General features: G+C 43.4%; 1 protein-coding gene across 2 annotated transcripts in view; it reads left to right on the forward strand.

Annotated features, from left to right (window-relative positions):
- The window catches only part of LOC140463329 (ectonucleoside triphosphate diphosphohydrolase 4-like), a 79,100-nt gene that overhangs the window by 36,001 nt on the left and 28,751 nt on the right, over positions 1 to 14,348 (forward strand). For both annotated transcript variants that reach the window (XM_072557128.1, XM_072557129.1), the window contains exons 5-7: positions 5,604 to 5,754; positions 7,626 to 7,729; positions 12,427 to 12,486. In XM_072557128.1, the coding sequence (XP_072413229.1) occupies positions 5,604 to 5,754; positions 7,626 to 7,729; positions 12,427 to 12,486 (315 nt within the window). The remainder of the gene's footprint in view (positions 1 to 5,603; positions 5,755 to 7,625; positions 7,730 to 12,426; positions 12,487 to 14,348) is intronic.

Below are 14,348 nucleotides of genomic sequence, written 5' to 3' on the forward strand. Positions count from 1 at the left end.
TGAGACCAGGTCTGGGATGTGTCGTGAGGCACCGTGTAAATGCAAGTTAATTTTTCATTAAATACGTGATTCCAAAGCTACTGTAGATCTGCACGGTTTTGTTCTGTGGACCTCTGCTGCCACCCTGTGGTTGTGCAACTGAAGTAGATCCGTAACTAATGAAGGATTTGTCTACAGTGCAGCCTTGTCTGATTCCAACATGATCGTGATTAACCTGGTCTCACGCTACTCACTCCAAGTCTGCTGAACTTTTAATAAATTAATTACTCAGGCTTTGCTTTGCTGCTGAAATTGAAGACTGATTTGTTGCTTATTCTTCACCCCTAAAATCAAACCTGGTTCTGTTTCTAACAGCATGTCACTCACTGCCCAGTGGGGACATTAGTTGTCATTCAGTTCACTTTGCAAATCATTGTGGAGTTCAGCACAGTGCTCTGAATCTCTACAGGACAGGTCCCATCTGCAGAAAGACAATTTCGTCCCATTGAGAACAGAACAAATGAGGCACTGAAGGTTTTGGGTAAAGAAGAGGCTGGCGGAGGGGATGATGTTGAAGAGTTTCTCAGAATAGCCACTGAGACTTTTTAAAAAATTTTTTTCATGGGAAGGTGGTATCACTGACAGGACCAGTACATGTCACCCATCCCTAACTTTCCTCGTTAAAACTGAAAGAACTACGGATGCTGTAATTCAGAAACAGAAATAGAAGTTGCTGGAACAGCTCAGCCAGTCTGGCAGCAACTATGAAGAGAAATTAGAGTTAACGTTTCAGGTCTGGGTGGGTCAGGTTCTGACGAAGGGTCACTGGACCCAAAACGTTATCTTTGAAGTCAACCATCTTGCTGTGGATCAGGGGTTATGTGTAGGCCAGGTAGATAGGGCAGATTTTACAGATGCTACCAGACCGCCTGAACTTTTCCAGCAAATTTTGTTCTTGTTCCTTATTGCCCTTGAACTAACTCACCTATTTCAGAGTCTCGGCCATCTTGCTGTGCATCTGGGGTCATGTATAGGCCGGGTAGATAGGGAAGGATTTTTGCCCTATGACTAGGCAGGGTCTTAACAGCCATCACAGCATTTCTTGATCATCATTAGGTTACTTTTCAATTCCAGATTTACTAATTGAATTCAAATTCCGCCAACTGCCATGCTGAGATTTGGGCCTGGGACCTCTGGATTATAAGTCCACTGACATTCCCAGTTGACCACAAACTCCTCGTAATTATATACCATCCCTCAAACTGCTGCTGCAGTTGGCAGATTTGAGTGAGTGTGTGACTTCTTACTGGATCAGGTGTCCCCTTTCTCCATGTCTCCAGCTCAAGAGAACTCCTAGTACAAGCTCAGAGTGCTATTTGGGTGCAATTTTCAATCTTTCTCTCTGTCTCTCTCCCCCTCTCCGTCTCCCCCTCTCTCTTCTCCTCTCCGCCCCCCCCCACCCAAAAAAAAACTCTCAGGGGGTCATAAAAGATCCTGCAGGTATCATTTTGAGGCATTCTGTTTGATGCTGTGCCCAGTATTTACCCCTTAATCAATATCTCTCAAATGGATGGTGTGGTCATTGTCCCCTTACTGGTTGTGGGAGATTGCTGTGTGCAAATCAGCGGCAGCATTTCCCACGTTAGAGCACTGCCTACACTGAGGAAAACATAATTCTCTGTAAAGGCAGTTGGAACATTCTCACTTCATAAAACTTAGTACACAAATTCTCTCTTCCATTCGGGGCATCCCCAAGCACTTTGCTGCTAATATAATTGTGTTGAAATGTAGTCCCTGATGCAATGTGAAGAAACTTGGATACCAATTTTACACTCTATCCTCCTATAAGCTGCAGTGAGAGAGAGGGCAGTTTCTGTTCGTACTACATTGGTGTGTCAGTCTGGCAAAGCTGATGTGCTCATATCTCTTTGGAACTTGACATGTGATCTTCAGACTCTTTAACTGAGTCAATGTCAGCTTATCTTATAAAGCACAAAAGCAGTGCTAGGTATTTTTGGTTTTAAAATTGTAATTTAATAGTGTCTTAAATAAGCTGAGCTGTTTTTTCTTTAAGGTGAGTTAGCAGTGAAGGGGCATCCTGTCTATAAAACACAGAATAGGTGGACTATTCTGAAGAAGTCATTGGATTTGACATATTACCTGTTTTTCTTTCACCACTGTGGAGGGGTGCGACATTGCTGTTTGGAAAGGATTCCAGGATTTTAATTCAATGACAGTGAAGGAATAGTGAGATTTTTCCAAGTCAGGATGATGTGTGAATTGAGAATTTGCAATTGATGGTTCATATGTATGTGCTGCCTTTGCCCTTGGCATGGTAGAGGTTGCATTGTGGGCGGCACAGTGGTTAGCACTGCTGCCTCACGGCGCCAGAGACCGAGGTTCAATTCCCGCCTCAGGTGACGGACTGTGTGGAGTTTGCACATTCTCCCCGTGTCTGCGTGGGTTTCCTCCGGGTGCTCCGGTTTCCTCCCACAGTCCAAAGATGTGCAGGTCAAGGTGAATTGGCCATGCTAAATTGCCCGTAGTGTTAGGTGAAGGGGTAAATGTAGGGGTATGGGTGGGTTGCGCTTCGGCGGGTCGGTGTGGACTTGTTGGGCCGAAGGGCCTGTTTCCATACTGTACTGTAATGTAATCTAAAACCAGATGCTGTCTCATCTACTGAATATTTCCAGTACTTTCTGTTTTGATTTTGCTTTTATTTAGATCTTTTGTGTATCCTTGAGCGTGATGTAATTTTACTGCCCTCCTGTGGTTACAATAATTATGAATCCTGACTAGGAAAGAATTTCACGTATGTAGATTAGATTAGACTCCCTACAGGGTGGAAACAGGCCCTTCGACCCAACAAGTCCACACTGACCCTCTGAAGAGTATCTTCAATGTCCATTGTATTAATGCAGTCTAACTGAAGTTATAAACAGCAGCTATGCACTTTGCTGGAGGCTTTTTTATATAAGTTTTGAAAAACAACAGTATGAGTACTGTTGCTGTTGAAGGCTGTCCATGATTAGAAGTCACTGAAAGCTAACATGAAGGTGCATCAAGCCTTTTTTTTCATTCATTCAAGGGGCGTGGGTGTTGCTGGCCAGAGCAACATGCAATGCCCATCCCTCCCTCATTTTCCTGGCGAAGGTGGCGTTGAGCTGCCTGGTTGAACTGCCACTGTGGAAGGGTGCGACATTGCTGTTGGGAAAGGATTCCAGGATTTTAATTCAATGACAGTGAAAGAATAGTGAGATATTTCCATGTCAGGATGATGTGTGTGAATTGAGAATTTGCAAATGATGGTTCCTATGTATGTGCTGCCTTTGCCCTTGGCATGGTAGAGGTTGCATTGTGGAAGGTGCTATCTCTGGAGCTTCGGTGGCTTGTTGCAGATGGTACACACTGCTGCCACTGTGTTGGCAGCAAAGGGAGTGATTGGTGGATAGGGTTTACCAAGCATACAGACTGTTTTGTCTTAGATATATAGAAAATGGCTGCAGGAGTAGGCCATTCAGCTCATTGAGCTTACCCCACCATTCAGTATCATCAATGTTGATCATGCAATCTCAGTATCCCGTTCCCGCTGCTTCTGCATACCCCTTGATCCCTACAGCCTCAAGAGCCGCATCCAGCTTCCTCTTGAATATATATATTGAAGGAACTGGCCCCAGTGACTTCCTTTGGGAAAGAATTCCACAGGTTCATAACACTCTGAAGAAATTCTTCCATGTATCAATCCTGAAATGACTTGCCCCACATTTTTAGACTGTGACCCGAGTTCTGGAACTCCCCAACATCAGGAACATTCATCCCACATCTAGCCTGTCCAGTCTCCTCAGGATTTTGTTTCTACGAGATGTCCCTAATTTTAAATTACAGTGAGTACAAGCCTAGTCAATCCAGTCTGTCTTCATATATCAGTCCTTCCATTTCAGGAGTCAGTCTGCTGAACCTTCCCTGGACTTCCTCAGGAGCAAGAATGTCCTTCCACAGACTAAGAGACCAAAACTGCACGCACAATTCAGGGCATGGCCTCACCAAGGCCCTGTATAACTGCAGCAGCAGCCCTACTCCTTGGATGTTGTCAAGCTTCTTGAATGTCATTGAAGCTTTGTCATCCTGGTGAATGGAGAAGCAAATGCTACGTTGCCCATTATTATGAGAGGATTTGTGTACAGAGGCACAGAAGGTTGGATTCGCTTAGGTAAAGCTGTAGTTATGTAGACTGCACTTGGAGCCTTGTGCACAGCTTCGATCTAAGGAAGGATGCAACAAAAGATCACCAGAAATGTCCATGGGATGGTGGTACTGTACCATAATTGGGGATAGATTAGACTGGATCTGTGTTTTTTGGAGTTTTAAAAAGTTAGAGTTGACCTCATTATAAATTTAAAAAGTCTTCATCATAGAGTCATAGAGATGTACAGCATGGAAACAGACCCTTCAGTCCAACTCATCTGGATATCCCAATCCACTCTAGTCCCACCTGCCAGCACCTGGCCCATATCCCTCCAAACCCTTCCTATTCATATACCCATCCAGATGCCTTTAAAATGTTGCAATTGTACCAGCCTCCACCACTTCCTCTGGCAGCTCCACACATGTACCACCCTCTGCATGAAAAGGTTTCCCCATAGGTCTCTTTTATATCTTTCCCCTCTCACCCTAAACCCATGCCCTCTAGTTCTGGATTCCCCCACCCAAAAAGAAGTCTTGTAGGATTCAAAAGTATAAATGCAAGAAGGAAATTTCCGCCCTGGCTAGGGGTATCTTGAGCCAGAGGATGCAGTCATAGAGACACCATTTAGGATGGAGAGAAGCTCCTTCATGCAGACTGTAGTGAATCTTTGGACATTACTTCCCACAGATGGTGGTGGAAGTAGTCTGTACTATACAGACACTGACCAATTTCTAAATAATGAAAAGGGATATGATATAGTGCAGGAAATCAGTGTTGAGGCTGCAGATCAGGTGTGATCTAGAATTCGCACGATACCAGGTTACAGTTCAACAGGTTTGTTTTGAAACCACAAGCCTTTTGGAGCACTGCCCTTTGTCAGGTAAAATGACTTCTCCTGATGAAGGAGCAGCTCTCTGAAGGCTTGTGTTTTCACCTAAACCTGTTGGGCTACCACCTGTTGTTCTGACTTCTGACTTTGTCTACTGCAGTCCAACACCAGCATGTCAACATCATGATCTAGAATAGCAGAGCAGTCAGTATGTAAGTTAGCTCACTGAGCTGGAGGGTTTGTTTTCAGATGTTTCGTCACCATACGAGGTAACATCATCAGAGTGAGTTTCTGGTGAAGCACTGGTGGTGTGTCCCATCTCTCTATAGGTCTTGGTTTCTTAAGGTGGGTGATGTCATTTCCAGTTTTTTCTTTTCAAGGGAAGGTGGATGGGATCCACCTTAAAAAACCAAGACCTATAAATAGAGAGACTGAACATACCACCAGTGCTTCACCGGAGACACTCACCGGAGTTACAAATTGTCTCAAAAACCGATGGCGTGGCGTGGTCAAGAGCCTGAATGGCTGCCTGCTTCTATTTCCTCTTACAAAAGATATTCCAAAACCTAATGAACCTTTTGATGTACATCTGTTGCACCACTCTTGCAGGTATCTCAACATTGGCCTCCTCCCCAGCAAAAGCCAGCGATTATCTCCGTCCTCTCCTACAGTTTGCTGCTGCACATGTTCCTGTTACCAAGCACAAAGAGACACCATTATACATCCTGTGTACTGCTGGAATGAGGCTGTTACCAGAAAGGTACTACAATCGCAATTTGAGAATTTCACAGGCGCTTCTCAATTTGAATATACTTTTGACATTTGACTGTTAATCGGGTGTGCGATGCTTGCAATTAGACCTTTGCTGATCATGTTCCTGTTTAAAAGAGAGATGGTGGCACGGTGGCTCAGTGGTTAGCACTGCTGCCTCTCAGCGTCAGGGAGCCAGGTTTGATTCCTGTGTGGAGTTTGCATGGTTTCCCCATCCAGTGACATTACTGCCGTGCCAACTCTCCCTGAACGCAATCTGCTGCTGCTACTTTACCTGAGGTCAGCTAGATGTATGATTTCGGCCAGCCTAGTGACAGAACCGGGGAACTCCCTGGCAAATACAGAACACAAGGGAGTGAGTTTTCCAATTGTGCTGTCAGGTCTGGTCGCAATTTGATCTTTTAGAAAAAAGAAAAGAAGTGCAGGGTTTTATAGATTTTGTTTTTGGAAAATTTCCCATTCACTGTAACACAGACTAAATATCTCTACCAGGGTTGTTTTTTATTTGAAAGTTTTGTTTGAGCGTTGATCTCAGTTGCTGACTTGAAGGTCCTTTAAGTTGGATCCCTGTTGGACTGTGTTGAATTTGGCTGTGGGGCGTGTACCTATTGCAAAGGGCCTGTAACTGAACATTGGCCTGTGGGCTACTTTGCAAGTATCCATCCTGTGAGACCACATTCAGCGCTGACAATATTTCACACAAAGCAAAGTCTGTCTCACCACCTCCCCCTAAACCTGCACTCCAACTTTATTAAAAAAAAAGCCTTTCCTCTCTGAGCTGTCCCATGTGATATTTGTGATCAGTTCAACTTTTTATTGACAGCAGCTGTCTTTCGATCTTCAGATGCAGATTCGAATTCAGCGTATGTTTTACAAGGTAATGTAGGCTCGCAGAATGTCTCTCAAAGCAAATGCCAACCTGTGCTTTTTCTTGGAGATTTCCCAAAAGGAAAGGGAGATTCTCTCTATTTCACCATGAAATGGTATGTGTCATCTGAGGGCCACAGCTGTGCCAACAAAGGCAGAATGCCCAGTGGAAGAGTGCTTCATCAAGGAATGCAAGTTGTTCCTCTACTTCACCCTCATTCCCAGATTTTAAAGCCTGTCAAATCCCCATCTTAGAGTCGAGAGGGTGGTGCTGGAAAAGCACAGCCGGTCAGCAGCATCTGAGGAGCAGGAGGATCGGCATTTCAGGCAAAAGCCCTTCATCAGGAATCCCCATCGTAGCCATCTACCCCAGTTAGGTATCAGCTGTTTTTCATTGGTTAATTTCCTTATCCAAAAGTAGGTTAATTCATAAAAATTTGGAACCGCACATTCCAATATTGAACATTATTGCAAGTTCAACGAAATTTAACTTTTCTCTGTAGAGCGTGTTTCACTCTGAGATGCCTCAATACAGTTGCATTCTGTGTGATATTTCTTGCATGCATTCAGTATCAGGTGCACAACCCAAGGATTTCTACACATTGTCCAGCACTTTGATGCTCTTCAGCTGGAAGACTTTAGACTGTGGCCTTTCCATGTTTCGATGGAGTTTGCCCATTTGGAGTCTGCCCATTGATATCACAGTAGTGAAGAGGGGACTGGGTAAGCTAAGCCTCCTGTTAGAGGGAGCTGTACTCCCACTGAAGATCCCATCTGGAGGCTGGCACTCTGTGTCTGGCTGCTTACCTTCTAATGGAAATACACCAGAAGGACTGGAGCTATTCAGTGCTATAAGTACTTCATTTTATTTTCAGGATTAATCGGTTGATTCATGTTTATTTAATTAATTAATAATTAATTACTAATTCATTATTAGTTATTATGTTGAGGGGGAAAATCTGACCTGAATTAAACTGTTTTTAATCTCTCTAGGCAACAGAATGCTATTCTCGAGGACCTATACACTGATGTGCCAGTCGAATTTGACTTCCTGTTTTCTGAGTCCCATGCGGAGGTGATTTCTGGTAAACAAGAAGGTGTGTTTTATGGTGCATCCAATCAGCATTGCAGCTCAAAATTGGGCCTTGGCCAAATACATTTTATAGATATTTTTAATCAACCTGTTCAGACACGTTACAACACACATCCGGACCAGGTGGGATTTGTACTCTAATCTTCCGGCCGAAGACATCGGCACTGCCACCCCGGCACAAGAGTCCTTCAGTAATGTTTTACATCTCCAACCTGCCAACATCTAAATAAAAGCTCTCCACGGCATTGGCAACTCGTAGGGTCGCCCTTACTGGATGGTCAGCTCTGCGGGTGCCCTTATTGGGTGAACAGAAAAAGACCCGATTTTAGCCAACTCTCTCAAATTCTTGGGCGGGTTTGGTGCAGGGGGAAGAGAGTGTTAGCAAGTGGGGCGAAGGAGGGGAGAAAGGGAGTAAGGGGAGCAATGCCGTGTGAAGCAGTGAGTGGTGGGGGCTGAACTTCAAGTAGAGCAGTATGCAGAGTGAAGGTGGTAAGAATTCATTGGGTGTCAGAGACGTCACCTTTGAGCATGTAGATAGAGTTAGCACTGAGATACAGATCCAGGCTCCGATTGGTGACGTCAGCCTGTCCTGCTTGCAGGAGATACTCGGTATATTGAAACCCTTCAATCTGAGACTGGTTAGGTTAACATGTTGACGGCAACAGAATCAAAATTACCGATTAGCCATGTTGTAATTGAATGACAGAACAGGCTCTCAAGGTGCTGAATGACCTACTCCAGTTCCGAGGTCATTGACTTGAATAATAGTCCCTAAATTGGGACTGCTTAATAAGTACGCTTAACAGTCAGTTCTTGACGTAATTGAAATATCAATCTCCCACGAAGAGTCACTATGATGCTTACATTTCTCATTAGACACAATGCAGATCAGGACATTTGCACAGATTCTGCATATGAATCATGAAAGCTGAACAATTGCAAATATTTCACGTGGCACAGTCGCAAAGGTCAAACATAGCCAGGCATGAAATTAGAGTTTCACTTGTGTTTTGTATTTGACTTCTTAAATTAGTTCTGACACGTAATCCAGTTTGCAAGGTTCTCTGGTCGAATTCTTGAATAGTTTTGTAATTTAAAATGCAAATGTGTATGTTGCATTCTTGGAGCGCAGAGCCACAACACTCTGGCTGCGTGTGTGTGTGTATACTTGTGTGTCTATTCGCTGACCTATTTGCAGAGACTATTAACACTTGATCTGTCTGGGGAATAGAGTCATAGTGATGTGCAGCATGGAAACCGACCCTCGGTCCAACATGTCCATGACGCCCAGATATCCCAACCCAATCTAGTCCCACCTGGCAGCACCTGGCCCATATCCCTCCAAACCCTTCCTATTCATCTACCCATCCAATTGCCTCTTAAATGTTGCAATTGTCTCAACCTCCACCACATCCTCTGGCAGCTCATTCCATACATGTACCACCCTCTGCGTGAAAAAGTTGACCCTTTGGTCTCTTTTATATCTTTCCCCTCTCACCCTAAACCTATGCCCTCTAGTTCTGGACTCCCCCACCCCAGGGAAAAGACTCAGCCGCAACATGACCTCCCAACTCCTGTACTCAATACTCTGACCAATAAAGGAAAGCATACCAAATGCCGCCTTCACTATCCTTTCTACCTGCGACTCCACTTTCAAGGAACTATGAACCTGCACTCCAAGGTCTCTTTGATCAGCAGCACTCCCTAGGACCTTACCATTAAGTGTATAAGTCCTGCTGAAATTTGCTTTTCCAAAATGCAGCACCTCACATTTATCTAAATTAACTTCCATCTGCCACTTCCCAGCTCATTGGCCCATCTGATCAAGACCTCGTTGTAATCTGAGGCAACCTTCTTCATTGTCCACTACACCTCTAATTTTGATGTCATCTGCAAACTTAGTAACTATACCTCTATGCTCACATCCAAATTATTTATGTAAATGACAAAAAGTAGTGGACCCAGCACCGATCCTTGTGGCACTCCACTGGTCACAGGCCTCCAGTCTGAAAAACAACCTTCCACCAACACCCTCTGTCTTCTACCTTTGAGCCAGTTGTGTATCCAAATGGCTAGTTCTCCCTGTATTCCATGAGATCTAACCTTGCTAACCAGTCTCCCATGGGGAACCTTGTCGAATGCTTTACTGAAGTCCATATAGATCACATCTACTGCTCTGCCCTCATCAATCCTCTTTGTTACTTCTTCAAAAAACTCAGTCAAGTTAGTGAGACATGATTTCCCACGCATAAAGGCATGTTGACTCCCTAATCAGTCCTTGCCTTTCCAAACACATGTACATCCTGTCCCTCAGGATTCCCTCCAACAACTTGCCCACCACCGACATCAGGCTCTTTGGTCTGTAGTTTCCTGGCTTCTCCTTAAAACCTTTCTTAAACAGTGGCACCACGTTAGCCAACCTCCAGTCTTCCAGCACCTCACCTGTGACTATCGATGGTACAAATATAACTTAGTAAGAGGCCCAGCAATCACTTCCTTAGCTTCCCACAGAGTTCTAGGGTACACCTGATCAGATCCTGGGGACTTATCCACTTTTATGCGTTTCAAGACATCCAGCACTTCTTCTGTAATATGGACATTTTTCAAGATGTCACCATCGATTTTCCGTGTCCTTTTCTGCAGTAAACACTGATTCAAAATACTCTTTTAGTATCTGCCCCAATATGAAGTGTTAGCCAGTGACATGCCTGAAATTATTACTGTGTTTTATTGAAAGCTACAGATGCCATACTGAAGGCACAGAGGTGTGTTCTGCTGCATGGCATAGTGTCAAATCAGGGCAGATGAGCCATGACCAAAGTCCTAAATTTAATATAGTTTGTACTGATGTGGGTAATCCTACCTGATACACTATAGGCTGCACAGCCCTCTTGCCCTTGACTGTTTTCCCACTGACTGCTCTGTGAAAATGTGAATATCTGTTGATTGTGCTCAGTCTTGATCTTTGTGACTGCAGTGGCTGTCACCTCTAAGGCAGAAGATTGTGCGTTTCCATATCCCCCTGCTATTGAATCTGGGCCCCTTGATTGTTGCACACAATGAGATCACCACTATGCTATCATGTTCATCCCAAAATTATTCTTTCTCTAGTTAGGCAGCCTTTTGACATTCATTACATCTATATTCCTTCCTACTTGAGAAATAATCACTTGTACCAAAGCTGCAGGATGACAGGAGCCTATGAGGCTGTTTCTGTGAGATTGAGTAGTACAGCCATGGGGAGAGAGATGACAATGGAAGGCCTTAAATGCTGTACAAAGCTTATTTATGCAGACACTGGGATGGTCTGGGACCTATCCCAGCTTGTCTTTGTTTCCTTTATGTAGTTGTAAGAGGCCATGAGTTTGTTGCCACAGAGCAACGACATTACAAAGCACTTGTTAAAAAGAAATTCAAATCAGTGATATTTGTAATACCATTGATAGCCAGCAAGTATCCGATAGTTTTGGTGAGCTGAGAATTGTAGTCCATCACTACATCAGTCCTATGTACCGTGTTCTTGCAAATTACTCCGAGAACTGCAAGCTTCACTACACCTCCGCATGAACTTGATTGATATCTGGGTCAGCAGCACCAAGGCAACACAGTTACCCCTTGCTGAAGCTGTGCAAATGCATGTGCTTTATTATCGGAAACCTTTGTTTCTGGTAGCTTTCAGGTTTTCCTTTTGGTTTTTTATATGAATATATAATCATGTATAAATTTATCTCCTTGCACCATTGTTCCAAATATCAGTGAGTGATAATTAATTATCTCTGTAATTTAACCACCCCTGCAGCCAAACTTGATTAAATCTTCAGATTTTACAGGGTTCCGTTTGTAAAGTATGATCTGAATAGACTGAATTAAACAAAAAAGTATTGCAGTTTTTTTCCCCCCCCACACTTGAAATTCCTCTCATTGTGTGTTGGATTTCTGTTGAAAGAGCCTTGTAGAAACTGACAGAATGTCAGACGATGCTTAAATGCAAGCATTGTTACCTGTACGTTAACAAAACCTTTTCATTGCAATTGGTCAGATTGTCCAATTACTCAGTCAGTGGACTCTAAAGCACACTGAAAAATCCCTTTGCATGTATTACATTTCACCAGCACTGGTATTTGATCCTATAAGGTGGAGACTTCATTGATGGAAGGGACTGAAGGTGGAAGCTTGCTGTTAAGTTGCAAATGACCACATAGCCCAGCTAAGTTTGTAACAAACCTCCTGCAAACCAGATCAAACTAGTGCACAACCAGTAAGACTACATCATTTGCCTCACATTTCATTCTGTCTCAAATCTTCGCTACTCTCTTCATGACAAAGTACTCCATCTTGGAGATGCAGTTTCATAGACCTCAACCTTCTAATAACCAACACAATTTCCTTTGCATTCAATCCAATTTCCTGTTGATACCACTGATCATCTCTGCACCCTTGTCATTGCTAATCTCTGCTTAAAAATGTTCTTCCCCACGTTCCCTGCACCCCCACTTCCTCCCTCATCTCTTGCCCAAAAAGTTAAATCCCTGAAGTCCCTGCACCATTAATTAACAGGAGCATCATTAGATTTCCCACAAGCTCCTTTGCTCCAGGATAAACAGCCCCAGCTTCACCAACCCTGGATTAGTATTCTGAAACACATTCTCACATGTTTCACTTGATTAATGTTGTTGCTGATTTGTACAATTATTTTGACAGGAGTCTATGCCTGGATCGGAATCAATTTTGTTCTTGGTAGATTTGACCACATTGAAGATGGTGAGTTCACCCATTAGTATGTTTGTTTCTTTAATGGGTTGATTGTGGATCTCTGTAGCCCAACCAGAGCCCTGCTGTCTGTTCTAGTCTACATCAATTCCTAACTCCTGTTGCCCGTGTCTTTGTTCCACCTTGTGTTTTCTTCTTCATTATATTTCAGCTCTCCATCCCCTTTTTCTCTAGAGGTTTCTGCCCAGACCTCCTTCCTGGCCTAGTTTTCTTTCCTGTTTTCTAAAGCCATTTTAAAACACATCAACTATGCCACATCTCAAGGCATCTTTCCTTCTTTCAGCCATTTGTCTTTTGCTCCACCCCCCCCCCCCCCCCCCCCCCCGAGGTGTTTTGGATGACAGGTACTTGTTTTTTTCTACCAAGTGCTACCTAAATGTAAGTTGTTTTCTTCCTCCTTCTCATTTGGCCAGTTTCTGTTTCATGTTTACTGCTTTATTTTTGTCTCCAAAAAGTTATTTTTGCAGGAAGTGTTCGTACAACCACCAACATCCTTTCAGAAGCTCCTAATTTCACACGTCTGTCTCAAATTGTACATCAAGTCTTTCAGTTACTCAAAAGAAAAGTAATTGTAGTCAACCAGTTTCAATTTCTGAGTTGAAAGGGTAAACAATATTCTGGATATAGGAATGTCGGGAAGTGTAATTGGCTATTTACCCCTTCAAGCTTGTTTTGTTATTCAGTGAGATCATTCTCCCATCAGTATGGGGAGGCGATAGAGTAGTGGTATTGTCACTGGACTAGTTATCCAGAGAGTGTGGTGCTGAAAAAGCACAGCAGGTCAGGCTGATGAAAGGCTTATGCCTGAAATATCGATTCTCCTGCTCCTCGGATGCTGCCTGACCTGCTGTCCTCTTCCAGCGCCACACTCTCGACTCTGATCTCCAGCATCTGCAGTCCTCACTTCCTCTCAGTTATCCAGAGACCTAAGTAACATTCTGGGGAACAAAAACGGCAATTGCTGACAAAGTTCTGCAGATCTAGCAGCATTGGAAAAGTCCAATTAGGCCTTTCCATCAGGACTAATGTTCTGGGAACATGAGTTTGAAACCTACGGCAGATGTGAAACTTTAAATCGATGTATTTCTGGAATTAAAAGTCTAATAATGATGATGGAGCCATCGATGTAATAAACCTGGTTCAATAATGTCTTTTAGGGAAGGCAGACTGCCGTCCTTATTGGGTCTAACCTAAGTGTGACTCCAGACCTATTCACAATATGTTTGATTTTTAATTGCCCTTTGAAGTAGTCTAGCAATCCACTTGGTTCAAGGACAACAGGAAATGCTGATCCAGCCATAATGCCCACATCCTGTGAATGAATTTTCTAAAAAAAAAATTAATATTCCCAACTAGCAAAAACTGATGGATTTTGGGTTTAACAGTTAGAGATCAAACTAATACAGATGAGTTTTCATTTTGGAAGAGTTCCACATTTGAGCACCAGACACTGATCTTCTTGTTCTGTTGTCCCATTCAGATTTCAACACCAACAGGAGATGTTTCTCTCTGTCTACTATTTTGAGTTCTTTTCAAAATCCTAAACGCCGCAATGAAATCATCATTTAACCTTCTCGAATGTTGCTGAAAGGAGGAAATCGATTCCATATAAGTTTGCACTCATCAGGGCAAAGGCAAGAATGCCAAATTTCAAACTATCATAACACGTTATACTTCATTAAGGAGAAAAGGGTGCCAATGAGTTGGCAAGTGATCTCTGACTGGTATTGCCATGGCTAACTCGAGGCTCTCAAGTCATGAACATGTTCCTTTTGTGCACAGATTATGTCTCCCTGCATATGTGTTGCTCTAGCAAGCATAATGTACCACTTTCTGAGCTTGACTGAATACCT

The sequence above is a fragment of the Chiloscyllium punctatum genome, chromosome 38 (genome assembly GCF_047496795.1).
Source record: "Chiloscyllium punctatum isolate Juve2018m chromosome 38, sChiPun1.3, whole genome shotgun sequence".
NCBI classification, from domain to species: domain Eukaryota; kingdom Metazoa; phylum Chordata; class Chondrichthyes; order Orectolobiformes; family Hemiscylliidae; genus Chiloscyllium; species Chiloscyllium punctatum.